At 38.0% G+C, this 16,857-nt stretch overlaps 1 protein-coding gene across 5 annotated transcripts in view; it reads left to right on the top strand.

Annotated features, from left to right (window-relative positions):
* HOOK3 (hook microtubule tethering protein 3) overlaps nucleotides 1-16,857 on the top strand; it is an 85,913-nt gene that overhangs the window by 48,714 nt on the left and 20,342 nt on the right. For 4 of the 5 annotated variants that reach the window (XM_035310150.1, XM_035310149.1, XM_035310148.1 and 1 more), the window contains exons 10-16: nucleotides 1,285-1,425; nucleotides 3,949-4,150; nucleotides 7,562-7,672; nucleotides 10,531-10,618; nucleotides 11,199-11,268; nucleotides 12,722-12,862; nucleotides 14,883-14,970. In XM_035310150.1, coding sequence (XP_035166041.1) covers nucleotides 1,285-1,425; nucleotides 3,949-4,150; nucleotides 7,562-7,672; nucleotides 10,531-10,618; nucleotides 11,199-11,268; nucleotides 12,722-12,862; nucleotides 14,883-14,970 — 841 coding nt within the window. The remainder of the gene's footprint in view (nucleotides 1-1,284; nucleotides 1,426-3,948; nucleotides 4,151-7,561; nucleotides 7,673-10,530; nucleotides 10,619-11,198; nucleotides 11,269-12,721; nucleotides 12,863-14,882; nucleotides 14,971-16,857) is intronic. The other variant, XM_035310152.1, reaches the window with a different exon arrangement.

Below are 16,857 nucleotides of genomic sequence, written 5' to 3'. Positions count from 1 at the left end.
CTCCTTGGAAGCAGCTAATGTGTTTTTCTTTTTCTATATTTCTACCCTATAAAGAAATAGTATGGTGATAACATTTTAGTGTACCCTTTAAACACCTCTTTCATCTCTGTTCTATGAACTGATTCGTACCTGAGTCTTTTTACCACTTCTGTTTGTATTGAACAGGTTTTCTCCCCATACTTAATGCCTACATTATCTGTTACTTTAGTTTCAGGTTTTGGAAGGTTTTGTAAATCCTTTTTACCTGGGGCCAATCTTCCAGTCCTTTACCTTCATCCCTTGCCTCCTTTAGTGTGTGATGTTTAATATTTTTGTTCTTTCTCCAGCTCTACCCAACCCATCAGGAAGTATGTACAGCTTAACTGCAAAATGCAGTCCAGCTTTATTATCCCAGTCTTGCCTATTTGTCTCCTTGGATGGTTCTGGGCTATCAAGATCCAGACCTTTGTTGTATATGGTTTAGATGGCCTACTGCCCATCTCCAGTCTCTATTCTTATTAAACTTCCTGAATTAACAGGTTTTTGTTTGTTTTTTACCACCTCCTTTGGATTGTCTCCATTTTAATTTAGGATCAGAATTGCAATAGGATTTTATGGTACCAGATTGTGTCCTCTTCCACTCCTTTAAAACTGACGAAGTTCCTCTTAGTTATTCCCTTGGTGTGCTGTCAATTTAATGCAGGTTTGCCTATGTATACTGTACATATGTAGTTCATTCCAGAAACTTCGTTCTGTGCTCCTCATGTGCTAGTTGAAATTCAGGTAACTAAATGAATGACTTGGTAACTTAATGAATATACTGGACAGGCTTTGAGAATAAATAAATAAAAACCACTTCATTGAGAGCTCTACAGCATTTCATCTGACAATCAGGTTATTATTACTGAATGTAAACAGCTAAAAAAAATCCTAGGATAAAGATGTCCTCTTCAAACTCGGTACACCCCAGGATGAAAAAAGCTGGAAATTTCTGCTCGAACATCAATTTTTTGGATTATTGTAACAGAAAAAAGTCAGGTTATCTTTCCATTAAAACATCACAACATTATAATGTTTCAAATATAAACACTGACATCAAATTGAAGGCATCAAAAAACTTGATCTGCTTCTGTATTTTTCAATAATCAGGGTATTTGGGAGCATCTGCAATGTTGCACATTGGGCTGCTGTTCTCCTTTCCTGCATAAGAAGTCTGTTTCTAGCATTCTTAGAGAGCATGATGATGAAGAAAGGTAACTGTTGCTCAAGCTGCAAAATCTTTTCTGTTTCACTTCATTTCTACAGATTAGAAGCTGCCAAAGATGACTACAGAATACGCTGTGAAGAACTAGAAAAGGAGATTGCTGAATTGAGACAACAGACAGAAGAACTTACTACATTAGCAGAAGAGGCTCAGTCTCTGAAGGATGAGATAGATGTACTCAGGTATACACCACAAAATTCAGCTTAATTAAATTAATTACTTATTATATGCCTAATCAGAAAATACTAGCAAATTTAGCAATTTTATACCATCTTATGGCCATAACAAGTCATGTACTGGTCTCTGAGTGTAGACTATTCTACAATCATCATCACCTTCAGGGTGTGAGTGTCCATTCCTGTTGGGGAACCAGACCTTTTCCTTTCATGGGATTGTTTGAACTTGTGCTTTGGTTCATCATATAATATGAACAACATCTGTTACAGCTGTCTTTCCCACTGAATTTTTAGCACCCACAGTTGTAATGACTGACAATGGTAGGGGTTTATAAGGTGGGACGGCTTCTTTTACAACAGCGTAATCCTTCAATGGTGGCATCTTGCTGCCATGGATTATTCAGAGCTAGTTATCTGCCACTCAGCTCTATCTTTTTTTTCTACCAATTCTAACATGACTTATTTTAGTACTGACTTTTGTAATTCACTGGCTTTCTACCAAAGACATTCATCTTTACCTTCTCTGTCATTAATGTAAGGAACGAACCCACTGTACTGCCCAATTCTGTAAATTAACCTGTGTGGGAAGTTAGGGTTCAGAGAGTAATTCCTTGCCATATAGACAGTCTCTGTGCTTTACTGGGGGTTAGAGAGATCTGGGTTGCCCCAGGATCTCATAAATTGACCACCAACAGGGGATTTTCCAGATTTCATAGGAAATTGAGTATGTAAATAAGTTCCAAAATGAAGATGAGGAAACGGTAATAGTTGGGAATAGGGAGGAGAGAGGGCAGGGACAGTGCCATCCTGGCAGTGTACCAGGTTGTTCATTATGGGTGCTACTATGTGAACTTTGTCATTCTTTGAATCAGAGGGGTTTACTATACGGTGTTCATTTGGTGGGGCTTCAGGACTCTGGACCATGTCATGTATCTCTGTCCCTATCATCATCATACATAGCAGTCATAACTTTGGGTCTGTTGTGTCAATTTGTAGCACTTGTTGCCATTGCTGCTAAGCTTCAGCCATGAATTGGGGTTGTACTTTATTTTGAAGGTATTTACTCTGTGCTTACAGTTGTTTATTGCTGGTTTTATGTGTCATAATGCTTTTGGAAAGATTTTCTTTCTCAGCTTCTAACAAATAAATTTTAGCTTGTTTGTTTCTTATCATGTCTACCATAACTATCAAGCAGCTCCAAAGGAACCATCATAATCCTGACTTGCACTTTCCTTTATATTACTTTTATTTTTCTCTCTCTTAAACCCTGATCAAATTGCCATATGTTCGGTACAGTTTTTCCCCCACCTATTGAGTAATTCAGTGCAGGTTATTATATCCTAAATTCATAAGCTTTTGCCTTCCATCTTTCTAACCAGCACATATTCCTCACTTAAACTCCATGTTAGTGGTCCCAGTAGCACTGCTCTTATGGCTCCCCAGTGTTACTTCACCTTGTGAGTCACACTGAGCACTTTTATTGCTGAAGTTATATTGGTCTGTCAGAAGGAGCATATTGTGAATGCCACTTCAATGTCACAGTCCTTTTCAGATCCTCCAAATGAGTGCACAGACCACCACTCAATTCTCCTTAAGTAAATTAGTTACTAATTACATATCTAATCAGTAAATGTTAGGCAACTTAGCAGTATTGTGCTATCTGATGGCTGTAATAAGTCACTCGGTGGTATCTTGAGTACTTACCACTCACCTACACCACGAGTGTCTCCTCTCACCAGGGAGTTTCTATGCTTGTAGTACACGTAATATGGATTTTCCAAATGCCTGCTAGTTGTTTTGTTTATATTTCCTAGTTAAGTGAGGGTGGCTTGGACCATAAACTCTTATCAGATCCCTTGCTGTCCACATGAACAGTATGTGCAATTTTATGCTTCAGTTGGTGTCTTGGAGTTTCCATCCTCTGTGTTCAGGAACACCAGGATTTCTGTATTTATCTGTATCAGATAGTGGAGGGACTGAGACTCCATTATTTCTAGTAATCACAGAATCATAGAATGGTTTGGGTTGAAAGGGACCTTAAAGATCATATAATGCCAACCCCCTGCCATGGGCAGAGATGCCACCCACTAGATCAGGTTGCCCAAAGCCCCATCCAGCCTAGCCTTGAACACTTCCAGGATGGAGCATCCACAGTTTCTCTGGGCAGCCTGTGCCAGTGCCTCACCTCTCTCACAGTAAAGAATTTCCTCCTTATACCTAATCTAAGTCTACCCTCTTTTCAGAACAAGTGTGAGATGAGTACTGTGGCCTTCAAAATAATACAGACCTGTGTTCAAACAGTACTCCTTTAAAGTGCTTCCATCAACAACTTTTTGAGTTAACTGAATGGTGGAAGGGAAGCAGACAGCTTAGAAGTGAAAACAACTCGTGAGAATATGGTCTTTTTCTCATGTTCCTCGTGATGTCTTGTAATGTCTTCTGCATGAATTCAAAATACAGCGGAAACTTCAGGACATTCGATTTTGTTAGCTTTCAGAATATAAATCTGATACAAATCTGTCCCTCCAGGCATTCTTCTGATAAAGTGGCCAAGTTAGAAAGCCAGGTGGAGTCATACAAAAAGAAATTAGAAGACTTGGGTGATTTGCGGCGGCAAGTGAAACTCTTAGAAGAGAAGAATACAATGTACATGCAAAATACTGTGAGCCTGGAAGAAGAACTAAGGAAGGCCAATGCAGCACGCAGTCAGCTGGAGACGTACAAGAGACAGGTGAGAAAAGATAGCATCAGTGCAGCAGTTCTCTGCATTGTTTAACAATTCCTTGTCATAAAACAGCTTATACCTCAAAGTAAAAAAGAAAAGATGAACAGACAGCTCCATGCGTTTAGGAGAGTTGCTTGTTTTGTAGGCACTACCTTTTTTCTTATTTTCTGCAATTCTTACCATTGTTTGAACTTTACCTTTGTTTGCCAGTATACAGTATTTTTTTTCTTTTCAAAAATCAACAGATGTTAACTTTTTTTTTCCTCAAATTACTCCTAAATCATACTCAGTGTTGAGGCTTGAGTTACAGCCTCTTCTTTAAGAAAAAGTATCCACTTTTCACTTAGAAATTTCCAGCAGCGAGGAACATAACATAGCTGAGGTAAGTTATTCCATTGGTTCATCAACCTTTTTATTTGAGGTTCTAGTTGTGCGTAGATGTAAAGAGAAAAGGATGTATACCGTCCTTGTTGTTTATATGCACTTGGCAGAGTACAAAATTAATCACCAGCACTGTCTCTTAAGTGAAAGGCATTTATCTTGCTTAACAAGGCACTATGTGATCATATTTCTGTAATGGTGGAAGATGTGCTCAGTCTTCTCTTTGCTTCTGAGCTACACTGATAAGACATAATCTCTGATTCTTGTTACAGGATCAGACAGAGCTGGGTTTGTTAAAGCAGTAGTGCCCACTCAGTATTCCTGATTGTGAACTCCAAGTGGTAGTCATGGTACAAGGGTCCCTATACATCAGCTTATAGCAGAGTAAGAATGCAAAAGCCACCACCAGCTACAGTGCAAGCCCTGATGCAAAGTGTGGCCCTGAGACTTGAGAACTTTTTTTGTACATATGGCCAACTTGGTTATTAGGAGAGTGAGCTGCAGCCTCTGTGGGCTAATTGTAAATGCGGTCCAAGTGATTCCACTAGGAAAGAACGTGGCCAAGAAAAACACTGAAATAACAGACAATCAAAGGGAAAAGTAAATGCAGAAAGCAATGACCTTTCATACGCAAATAGTATTATATTTACTAGCAAGAAATATTCCTTGCCTTTGAACGGTTCAGCGTGTGATATAATTGTGTAACTTTGACATTCTGCATTGATATTCTTATTTTACCAATGGTAAGGATTTTAGAAGGGGCAGTCCTGTCATTTGTTCTGCAAGAAATACTCCTTCTTTTGCCATCATTCCCCATGCTTTCTAGCAGGGATTTCACGTCTAAGGAGCTGTTGACTTGTCCAAAGTGGTCTGCTGTGTAAGACTGAAACAAACCTCAAGTTTCTCATGTGATGGGTGTGAATTTGTTTCACCTAACCACAGTGCCTCATAATGAACACAAAGTGTATGTACCTTAATTGTCTGTTTGTTTGGTCTCCTTTTGAGATCTGCCTTTGAATCATGAACTGTCATTGAATTAATTCCTGTGAATCCTAAGTATTTCTATAAAAATTAAGCCAGATATAAAAATTCAAATGTTATACCCTTGTTGAGCAGTAGCATGCCACTGTAGTGCAATGTGTCTGGTCTCGTGTGTGGAGGGATCCGATCTGATTTAAAAGGATGTCATCAGAGGAATTATTTATTTGATTTAGAAGCTCTGTGCTGTGCAGGTGTTGTGCAGAAATACAGTGGTATATAGTGATCTGCAAGGAAATTTCATCTTCATCTTACCTACTGGTTTTTGTGAGATGAGGTTGGTGATGGTATATTGTGCTGGGAGATGCAATAGCATTTACTTAGGAATTTTTGTTCACTTTTCTGAAAGTAAACACAAACGTTTTCTAAGAAACCTTTTATTGCAGCATGAAGAATTAAAATGTGCAGATTCCAGAATTGTTTTCTGTAATTTTAATTCAGTCCCTTTGTGCATGTGCATTCTGATATATTTTTAACAGTATGTCCTTCTTTCTTTGCTGCAAGATGCCTGCTTTGCTCATTCCACTTGTCAAATAATGCTCAGTAAATGTGATGGCAGTTCTTTTTTTATTTTATTTTAGTTTTCTGCATTACCATGTAGCTGTGTAGCTGTCTATACACTCCCAAAATCTGATTCAAAATAATTTATTTCCTGCTGTAGTTTTCTACGTAATTATGGCATGAGTGATTACAGACATTAATGCATTTATTCCGTGTAAGGTGGGAATATAATTTACAAGAGGGGACAGTCACAAGTGAAGGCCTTCATTTTTTAATATCCTGAGTGATGGAAGTCAAATCTGAGAAATTCAGTATTTTCAAGTCTAGCATTTTGATTTATTTTTCTGATAATCTCAGAAATAGCAGGCCTGTGTTTTTTTTTCCCAGCCTTTATTTTAAGAACAACAACAGCAATGTCCTTCATTCTAAAATTTAAGACTATGCAGCTTTTCTGGCCTGGTAGTTATTTTGTTATAGCTACACACATTGAAAATAAAAGGTAATTGGAACCACTAGATAGTCTTATGTAGGTATGGCTGCTGTTTTGCTTCAACAATTCATTAGTCACTTTCCCTGTAATCTGAAAGTCATGAGAAAGCCTTCTTATGAATTGCTTCAGAAGAAGCTGTATGTCTTTAGCTGAGTCATCATTCAGCTTACATATTTTCAGGTCAGTCTTTTTTTATCATCTTAAATCTTTTTGGATTAGTTGCTTCCATGTTCTCTGCATTATGAGTGTTATTAATGTCTGGGGATGAGCTTTTGCTACTAAAGGTTGAGAGCTTTGAAATGGCAGAACTTCACTGATTTGCCTTCTGCTCACTGATCGTTTCTGCTCAGCTTTCAGATTTCTGCTCATTTCATTAATTCCTTACTAATTTGTAATTGAAAGCATATGTATGACACTGTTAGCAATGTATTTCCTTCTGGAGTAAAGAAAACTAGTCATGAGGCTATGGGTGAGTCCTTATATTAGTGTATTAAAAAAAGATGAGGAAAATCTGAGGTCAAGAGACATTGCCTGACTACGTAAACTGCTGGCTTAGTTCTGAGCAAGACTTGTGAAACAGAGTTAACAAAAGGTTAATGTGGATTTCTTCAGATATTTTTTCTTTTTCCTAGACTTCTCAGATAGCAGGAGGATATTTCTACTTTTCCTAAGCTCTTTGATCCATAGAAATACATAGTGGTTGTTTTTTGTTTTTTTTTTTCCTTTTCCCTGTAAATCATGCTCGGGCATAAATTCCTGGTTTTAAATATACTGAACACACTTTAAAATTTTTGCTCCTTTTGTTTATGGTGAAACCTAATATTTGAATGCTGTTAGTTTTGCTGAAGCTCAGAACAACTGATGAAAGGAGGTTTTAGTATGTTCTATAGGTAAATATTTCACTTGTTTTACAGAATGACTTGTGCATGGCAATTGGCTACTTTGTCTTGTGTATTTTGTTTTAATATTAATATTTGCAGACAAATTATTAATTCTTGTTCTCACAGGCAGTTGAACTACAGAACAGGTTATCTGAAGAATCCAAGAAAGCTGATAAATTAGATTATGAATGCAAACGGCTGAAAGAAAAAGTAGACAGCCTCCAAAAAGAAAAAGATGTAAGTGCCAAGGTGTTATTTTTTTGGTAGTAGTAAAAGCAACTTTATGACTTTTATAACACAGAGACATGATAATGAAAACTAGACATTTACAGCAAGCTTTTTAAATTAGGAACTCTTTTTTCACATAACATTTCCTCATGTGTGTTTACAAGATTCTTTTTGAATCTTAGAACTGTACAGCATGGAACAAAGTGACTGTACAAAAACATCTGCAACACATTTCTAAGAGGAAAAGCCTTCAAAGCTTTGATTCTGAAGTTGTTTCTTGCCCATTCACCATGGGAAGGTTAATAAACACCCAAAGTAATTGTCATGTTTTCTGAATAACTATTTAAAATAGGACTTTTTGCAGTATTATCCTAGTACTGAACTCCTGTTACTTTTTTTCAAGAGCTTTCTTTGAGGTACTGTCTGCATGCTTCTCTTTGTGCAGTCACAAACACTGCAGCAAGGCTTTTAGGAATCTTATAGGACCTGTCCTTTTTCTTGCAGTCATAAGACTTTTATGAAAGTTCCTCATTGATCTGTCTTGTAGTGTCAACCTGTAATACAGAGGATGGATGCCAGTGTATTCTCTTCCTCTGTCACTTGCTACTAGTGATTCTGACATCAGTTGCTCTGTCTTCTTTTTACTAAGACCGATCCTTCACATTTTTCTTACTCTTACATACTCTTGTGTATCAGCAGTTTGTTTCTTAGGAATGCATTTGCAGGTGCTTCAAAGCACCTGAAAGCATGGCGGGCGCTTTTGAATTACAGATTTATACTCTGAAGAAGCCTGAGAAATCCACCTGTCCATCAGCCAGAATCTTTGTAGGCATTTCCTTCAATATGTCATATTTCCAATTAAATCCTGTCCAAATTTTCCAACCCCTGTACTTGAGTAGCACTTGAACTGGAAAATCTTGGTTATTTTCTGTTCACAGGTCCTTGTTTTCCATATTTTGTTAAATTTTCTAACTACTGTGAACATTTGACCTTGATATCACTTCCATGTGCTCTTCAGCTGAGATTGGAATGCTCATAGTAATCATTTTCATATTGTGCTTTGGCTTTCATCCCTGCTCCTTATTTAAAATTTGCTTTTCTAGTTTTGTTATGTTTTACAGTGGTAAAGTTGTGTTTGTGGCTTACCTGTTGCTTGATGGACCATTTTTTCTTGCACAAAGGATCTGAATTGCAGGTCATTGTCATACAGTTTTCTGTTTTACTGCCTGGCAAACAGCTTATTTTTTGGTGGATGTTGGTTTTCAGTACGTTCTTCTGAATTAACATGCACGTGTGAGAACTAGCTTACAGATGAAGAAGATTCTCAACATTTGGATTAGTGATTCGCCGCCTGTGTTACGTACTCTTTCTTTTCCCTGTTGCCACATACATACCACTAACATTGCCCATCACAGGTCACAAGCTAAGTAATGAATGGTATTTTGTCAGTAATATTTTGGAGGTAGCTATAGAAATCAGTTTTGTCCTTGTCTTTATATTCTGGCAAAGTGTGATAGTGCATTTGGTATCTTCTGTAGCTTGGAATTTCACTTCTGTGGTCTGTTGTTTGATAAGTGCTAATACAATTTGTTGAGTTGGCTTTGTCTTCAGTGTACAAATGCAGACCTAGAGCTTCTTCAATTCATTAAAATATTCTGGCATTTAATTAATTAACTTGATGTTTTTTGGCTGACAGTAACTGACTGCTGAATCCTTGCTTTTAGCATCTGAGTTTGAGCACTCCTATGTGTGGCTATTTTTCTGTGGTATTTGTAGTAAAAACAGTTTTTAACCTGTGGGGTTAGTGAAATGGCTTTCTGTGCTAATAGAATGCATATTTTACCCAGATCATAATAGTTGCACCAGAGCTCACCATGCAGGATTCAGAAATACAGCAGAAGCCTCTGTCACACCTCAATAAAGCGTTTGTTGTCCAAGTTGTTCCAAGTTATGAATCTATTTAGGCTGAAATATAAAATATATTTGAATCAAACTGTAAATGGAATCAAATTCAAGGAGCTTGATAGCTGATGCCAACACAACTGTACCTACAAAGAGCTGAGGTCTGTCTCAGACCTTTTAGTGGCATTGGACATTTCTGATATTGGAGCAAATTACAGTTTGGATCTGTACATAACTGCTGTTCTCTACTTTCATATTTGACTCTTGGGAACCTTCTGGACTAAGACTTGCTGTTACCTGTAGATGCACATTTTATGCCAAAAGGAGACTTTTGCAAAACGGGAGGGTATTTACCTGATGGTACTGAGGAGCCCATCTGTATAGATTCCCCAGGATGGGCCTGTCCTGTTCTTCAGTTCTCTTTGGACTAAGCCTCAAGCAACTAGTTTTCTTAAATATCTGAGATGCTGGTGACTGGCAAGGCCAGTTAACACGTGTCAGGAAAAGGTTGTAGAACTGCTGCTCACCCTGGCACTGTTCAAAAAGAAACAAAATAAAGGTAATGCAGTTTGTCTGTTGTGATGACTGTGTATCCACCTGCCTTTTATTTCACTCTTGGCTAAATCTTGATTTCTGAGAGAAACATCTACACTCTCCTATCTCACTTCACTTTCCCTTTGAACCAACCCATGGAGGGTGACATAGTGGTCCCAGTACGTGCAGTTTACTACCTGGTACCAGAATTCTGTGTTAATAACACATTGATTGTGTAAACTTATACCCTGGTATTTTTGCCTCTTTAAGTATATTAACAGAGCAGCAACCCTTCACAAAAAATAACACTATTGGTGTGGGATATTTGGAAATTATTTTTATTCTGTTATAAAATAGACTGAAGATGCCTTAATTTGAAAAATAATGAAGTGGTGCCAAGATTCATATTTATTCTCTTTCCAATTATTCAGAGATTAAGAACAGAAAGAGATTCTTTGAAAGAAACTATTGAAGAGCTCAGGTGTGTACAAGCACAGGAGGGTCAACTCACCACTACAGGTAAAGAACAAATAAGGAGATTAAATGCATCTTTTCTAAAGTCCACAGGACTTCTCTGAAGAGTGCTGAATGTGCTTTTGTGTAGCAGGGAATAAATTTAAGCTCCTCTGAGAACAGCAATGAAAAGCTGCTTCTGCTACTTGTAACTTTGCAAGTATTTGAGAACTTTAAACGTGATTTCAGTTGATCAGAAATTTTAGTCTCCTCCCCTGTGTGGTAGTTTTAGAATGTATTTCTAATGTCAATGTAGTTGATCTCTGAAGAAAATTGTGTAAGTTTTCTCATGTATATGATATTTAATGTGTTGCAATTTATTTTTGTTACATTGCACAGCTTTTTAGATAAGCTTATGAGTAGAAAATAAACCGTAAAATCATTTTCACCAGAATGGATGAAGACTGAAATAACAATTATTCACCAAATGAAACTGCTGTTGACAGTCTTGCTGTAGCCTGACTTTGTGTAATTTTCCATTTACTAGCATTACTCTAAAATTACAAGCTTATATAACAGTTTATTTCTATCTTTTACAAGAAAGTAACCGGTCTGCTTGTTAAATTTTTTATTTTTCCTGATCCAGGATTGATGCCCCTAGGAACACAAGAACCTTCAGACAGTTTAGCAGCAGAAATTGTTACTCCTGAAATAAAGTAAGCTAATGTGTGCCTTGTTTTACTAATCCTTACAATGTACCCATAAATAATCTGTTAATTTTATCTTATTTTGGATTTCTGCACACTAGGAGCTTAGAACAAAATTCACTTGACCTCTTCCTTGAGTTTTTGTACTGTACTCCAGGAGAATGATAACAAGAAACTCTTCATGCTTATACTATGCATTTTCTTCTCCTGCAGAGAGTTCATGTAACTGCACTTTATATGAGAATTAACAGACAAAATGCCAATGGAACTTGCAGTTGTACAAGGAGAAAATGAATAAAACTGTTATAGAAACAGTTGATTTTATAATCCATTGTGTACCATTGCAAATTATTACAGTCTATGAAAGGGAAGAACAGCCACGGCAGAGCTGAAAATCATAGCTTAAAAGGTTGCAGGTGGTGCTTATCCTTGCCAGTATGCTCAGCATCACTGCAACTTGAAATTTAAGTTACTTAAAGACCGTCACATCTCAGCAATCTATTGACCCTTTAGGAATTTTATTTTTTCATTTCTACAGAAACTGACACAGTTCTTTAACAACTGGAAAGATCATTTTGGGATCAAAACCTAATTTGAGTGGATAAAGCTAACAGTAGAAAAGAGTTCTTCCAGCTCTGTTGCTGCACCTTACTACTAGAGCAATTCTTCTAGATTTGTTCAGGAACAACAAAAGAATGCTTTGATGCAGTTTTATGAATTATGGAGTTACTACATAAACCTTTGACATGACTGCATGAGAGTCAATTTGGCCTTCGTGCCTACCTCATAGAGACGGACTGTAGCACTGGGTGCTGTAGGAGCAAAGATTCCTGATCTGAAGGTCTGGGCTGCTGCTTCTGCTGATGACAGGGAAAGACTGTAAGAGGCAGCTTACCCACTGGAGTAGTTGCTGCTGCTTTCTTGTTCCCTGTGAGGTGACAGAGCGTGGGTCTGTACTCAAGCACCTTTCTCCATCTCATGGATGTGACTAGATGGGGTATTTTAATCAGGCAGGGCTGGTCTGCAACCTGTCATTTACACCTGAGTAAATCAACAAGTTGAATGACATGAGGGAGAACAGTCCAGCAGGGTAGAAGTGGCTTCCCTAGGTTCATACAGTAGTTCAATGACAGCTGAGATTTCAGCCTCCCTTGACGCTTGTCACCGAGATTGGCGTTCTCCACATTCTACCTATAAACCTGTCCTTCTGTACTCTGAGATCTAGTAGGGCAGATCTCAATTGCATTTGGGCAATTTTTTTTCTGTTGTGCTTTCTACAGTTACAGCTCCTTTAATTGGGTTTGAATTTGTGGGTTTGAAGGCTTAATTGTTGTTTCATCTGTCTCTCTTAAATAGGTAAAGATGATCTTTATATTATCTTTACACCTTCTGTTGTAAACTGTTTTCTTCTTTAAAGAGATTAGTATACTATTTTCTATAAAACTGTATTTCATGTTTTTAGGGAGAAACTCATTCGCCTTCAGCATGAGAACAAGATTTTAAAGTTGAACCAAGAAGGTTCTGACAATGAAAAGATTGCCTTGTTGCAGAGCCTTCTGGATGATGCAAACTTACGGAAGAATGAATTGGAGACAGAGAACAGGTAAGAAGTATTGTCACCTAACTCCTCTGTCCTCTGCTCCATCGACTTTCCTGACAATGCCCTACAGTTTTGACAGTACTGTGCCAATACCAGGTTCCCTGGCACAAAACAGACATAGACTTACTGTAGTGAGCAGAGTGAAGGGTCACAAGGATGTGATTACAGAACTGCAGCATCTTTCAGAGATTCTATGCAGGCAGGAAAAGAGGAGACTTGGAGGGGATGCTATTAATATTTGTAAATATCTGATGGGAATATCTAAGGGAGAAGGACTCTTCTCAGTGGTGAGAGGGGAAAAGGCAATAGGCACAAACTGAAGTACATGAAGTTCTATCTAAATGTGTAAGAAAATACTTTTTTATTGTGAGGGTTTCTAAACACTGGAATGGGTTGACCAGAGAGGTTTTGTCCATCCTTGGAGATATTCAAAACCCACCATCACATGTTCCTGAATATAGACATACATGTCACCAGACAGCCATGCATCTGAGGTGCTGAGGTAGCTGGCCGATACTGTTGTGTGGCTGCTTTCTGTCTAAATCTTTGACAGGTGGTAATGTTGATTGGCGAAGGTTTCTGAAGCCTGGGACAATGTAAATGTAAATGTCCCACACTCACCTTCAAAAATTGCAAGAAAGAGGATCCAGGCCTCTACGGACTGGTCAGCCACAGCTCACTTCCTGGGAATCTCATGAAGGAAATCTGTCTGAAAGGAATTTCCAGTTGCAAGAGGGACGAGAAAGTACTTGGGAAAGGCTGATATTAATTTATTTGGAGCAAAGCATGCCTGACTAAACTGATTGTCTTCGATGAGATGGCTGCCTATGTGGAAGAGGGTGAAATACCTTAGATTACCTCAGATTTGGCAAAACCTTTGGCACAGTCTCCCGTGATATTCTTATGTTCAGAATGGCTACATATAGGCTGAATAAGTGGACAGTAAAGTGAGTGAAAAATTCAGTCGCAGTGAGTAGTAGTGCTGTCAACATTGTAGAGAAATGAGCTGATGGGGCCCTGTCCATGTCTGGGAGGAGACTGGCAATGCAGGCAGGTATTGGTAGACTGAGGAGCAGCTCTGCTGCAAAAGCCCTAGGTATCCTGCTTGGGCAGTAAAGAGAGTGTCTCAGCTGAGAACCCTGCAGCCCAGGAGGCTGACTGTGACCTGGGCTGTCCTCATGAGGCTGTGAAGCAGCCATTTGAGGAATCCCATAATACCACGTCTGCATATAGCATTCAGTTTTGGACTCCTCAGTACAGGAAAGACATGGACATACAGGAGTGCTGAGATGAGGGACAGTGAGCGCATGGTATGTGGGATTGTACTGAGGACTGGGTTTGCTCAGCCTGCAGAGAAGATGTCATATGGGAGATGGTTCTGTGATCTACATCTGCATAATGGGAATCTGTCAAGAAGACAGCTGGACTCTTCTCAGAGATTGACAGTAGAAGGAAAAGAGGCAGTGGAAATTGTTTGGAGTATGGGAGATTCTGACTCAATACAAAGGAAAAAAAAATTCTAGGAAATTTCCAACCTCCAGAAGAGAGGCCCAGAGAAATTGTCAGACTTTATCCTTGGTGGTATCCAAACATGAACTGAACATGGTTCTGTGTTACACAATTGCTCTAAGTGGATCCACTTCATGAAGGAAGTTGGGTTTAGGTGATCTCTGGAGATCCCTTTCAGCCTATGGGTTTTTAGGATTCTGTGACTGTGTAAAGGCAGTAAGGTAGTAGCTGTCTCACAGTGAGTCAGAACAAGTTAGAAACCCTTGCTGCACATATATGGAAATAATTTCTTGTGACTTGCATCTATGCTGTATCAGACTGTTCTGGGAGACTACAGACTTTGATCTCTGGAACTGTTGTTCCCTCTCATTTCTGCTGTAAATTTTTAGTGAATAAAATACAGCATTGCATCTCTTGTGTAGATGATCTGAAAACACTGGACACTAAATGTCTCTGGCATTGTCTTGCAGTTTTTCATTGTTTTCTGAAAAGCAAAATATTATCTATTTCCTAGATTGGTAAATCAAAGACTCCTGGAAGTGCAATCCCAGGTTGAAGAACTACAAAAATCTTTGCAGGATCAAGGTTCGAAAGCTGAAGATGTAAGTAGAAATGTGTATCAAGTTTACATTTAAGTAGTTTTATTTCTTGGATCATCCACTTTTTTGTAAAAGTTTGTGCTTGCTATGTAGTGAAGAAATACACAAATGGAGATTTCTGGTTGTTTTACATATTCACTCTTATATGGTCTTAATACTAAATTGTGCTTTTCTAAATAGATTATAAGACAAAAGCACACATTTGTGTAGAAAAATATAAAAATCCTATGCAGAGAAAGTGTCAAATAAGTTTTGTTTAATTGTGTTTATTCCAGTAGTAAAGTCAGCATTGTTTAAAATGATTTAATTAGAACAGAGAGTTTTGAAAGGCATTAAGGACACGTTAATTCTCCACTTCTTCGGAAAATATCTGAAGCTACTTTTGTTTTGCTTATTGGAAGGTAAGCCCTTTCCTGCCAGTGGACACTGTAATTGCTGGAGTAAGTGTAATGCCTTGTAATGCCAGGCAGGCCAAAAGTAAAAAAGGCAAATGATTAGTTGATTTAACATATGCAGCAGTTTCTGTTTCCATTCACAGAGTTAGCTTTATTTTTAGTATGAGAATACCCATCATGGCAGTTAGTGTGGAGAACAACTTTCAGTCTTCCACTCAAAAATTACTTTTGCCATCTCTTGTGTTTGAGACAAGAAGCTTTCTATAACTTTATTGAAAGCAGTGATCTGCAGGAGGGTACGTGCACAGTGTACACTCACAATACCACTTCCCTGCTAATTGGCAACAAGTTGTAATGTGTTGCTTTCTATTTTTGTGTTTTTGTTTTAACTAATTCATATAAAAAATGAAAATTATTACTAGCTGATTGTTTTCATTTAAGAGTGTATTTAATTTAGTTTGTCCACTTAATTTTGAGAATAAACTGTATGAAACTAAAACAACATATTCGGGTTCAGTTAAGGTTATTTTCCTAAGTAACTTAGAATATGTTATGGAATGCATTATAAAATCATTTCATACTATTATGTGATCCTGAGGTGTTTCTTGGTTATTGACCAAAATCAGATTTTCAGGGTGAACAAGAATATGAAAAAATATATATTCTCAGGTGTTAAGTATTGTAAATGGTCCCTTTCTAATTGCATTCAGTTTTACTTACTGAAGTTGTAATTCTGTCCCTTTTTATGGCTCTGGCTTGTACTGTAATTTAGGATATGTCTGTAGCTCACTTACAGGAGTGGTTGCAGCCTGTGTAGCCATCTGAGGTGATTCTGCTAACAGCAAATTACCACCATCACAACACTGTGGTACAACACCTCTTGTGTGTACCAGGCAGGCTTTGTCAAGCAGAGCTGAAGTTCATGATGAAGTAGCTGCTTTCCAGGCTTCTGTGTAGGTCTGACAATGCCAGTGGTGATTTATATGCACAAACCCCATGGCCTATTTTGCTGAGTTTAGTGTGTAGGCCTTGATTCACTCTTTAATGAAACGAGTGTAGAATCAGAGATGAATTGAGGTTTCAAGAACCTCTGAATGGATGGGACACCTCATCCAAAATCTCACACAAAGCAGAGCAAAACTCAAAGTTATACCCAACTTCAGAGGTAGGTCAAGTTGTGCAGGGACATCCTGAAGTTATCTTTGATATGTCCTTAAAAGGGTGATTCTTCAGAGGCGTGAGAAAAAGGATAAGGAGGCATGTGGCATACAGTTCATTGTTTCATCATTTTTTCCACCATATGTTTTTCCCTGCTTTTCTGTAACAATGCACTTTTTCATATTTACAATGTAAAAGTGAGCTACTCTGAAAATTGAAGGTCCTGTTTGTATTTTGATGACTGTTCTTTTGTTTTTGTTTTCAAAGTTGAAGGAATTTTTAGGCTTGCTCAAAAAGCAGTAAAACTTGTAGCCCAGATAAATATTATTACTGAGAT

The sequence above is a fragment of the Oxyura jamaicensis genome, chromosome Z, assembly GCF_011077185.1.
Source record: "Oxyura jamaicensis isolate SHBP4307 breed ruddy duck chromosome Z, BPBGC_Ojam_1.0, whole genome shotgun sequence".
Taxonomy (NCBI): domain Eukaryota; kingdom Metazoa; phylum Chordata; class Aves; order Anseriformes; family Anatidae; genus Oxyura; species Oxyura jamaicensis.
Note: the sequence above shows the minus strand (reverse complement) of the source record. Positions and strands in the feature narration are given on the sequence as shown.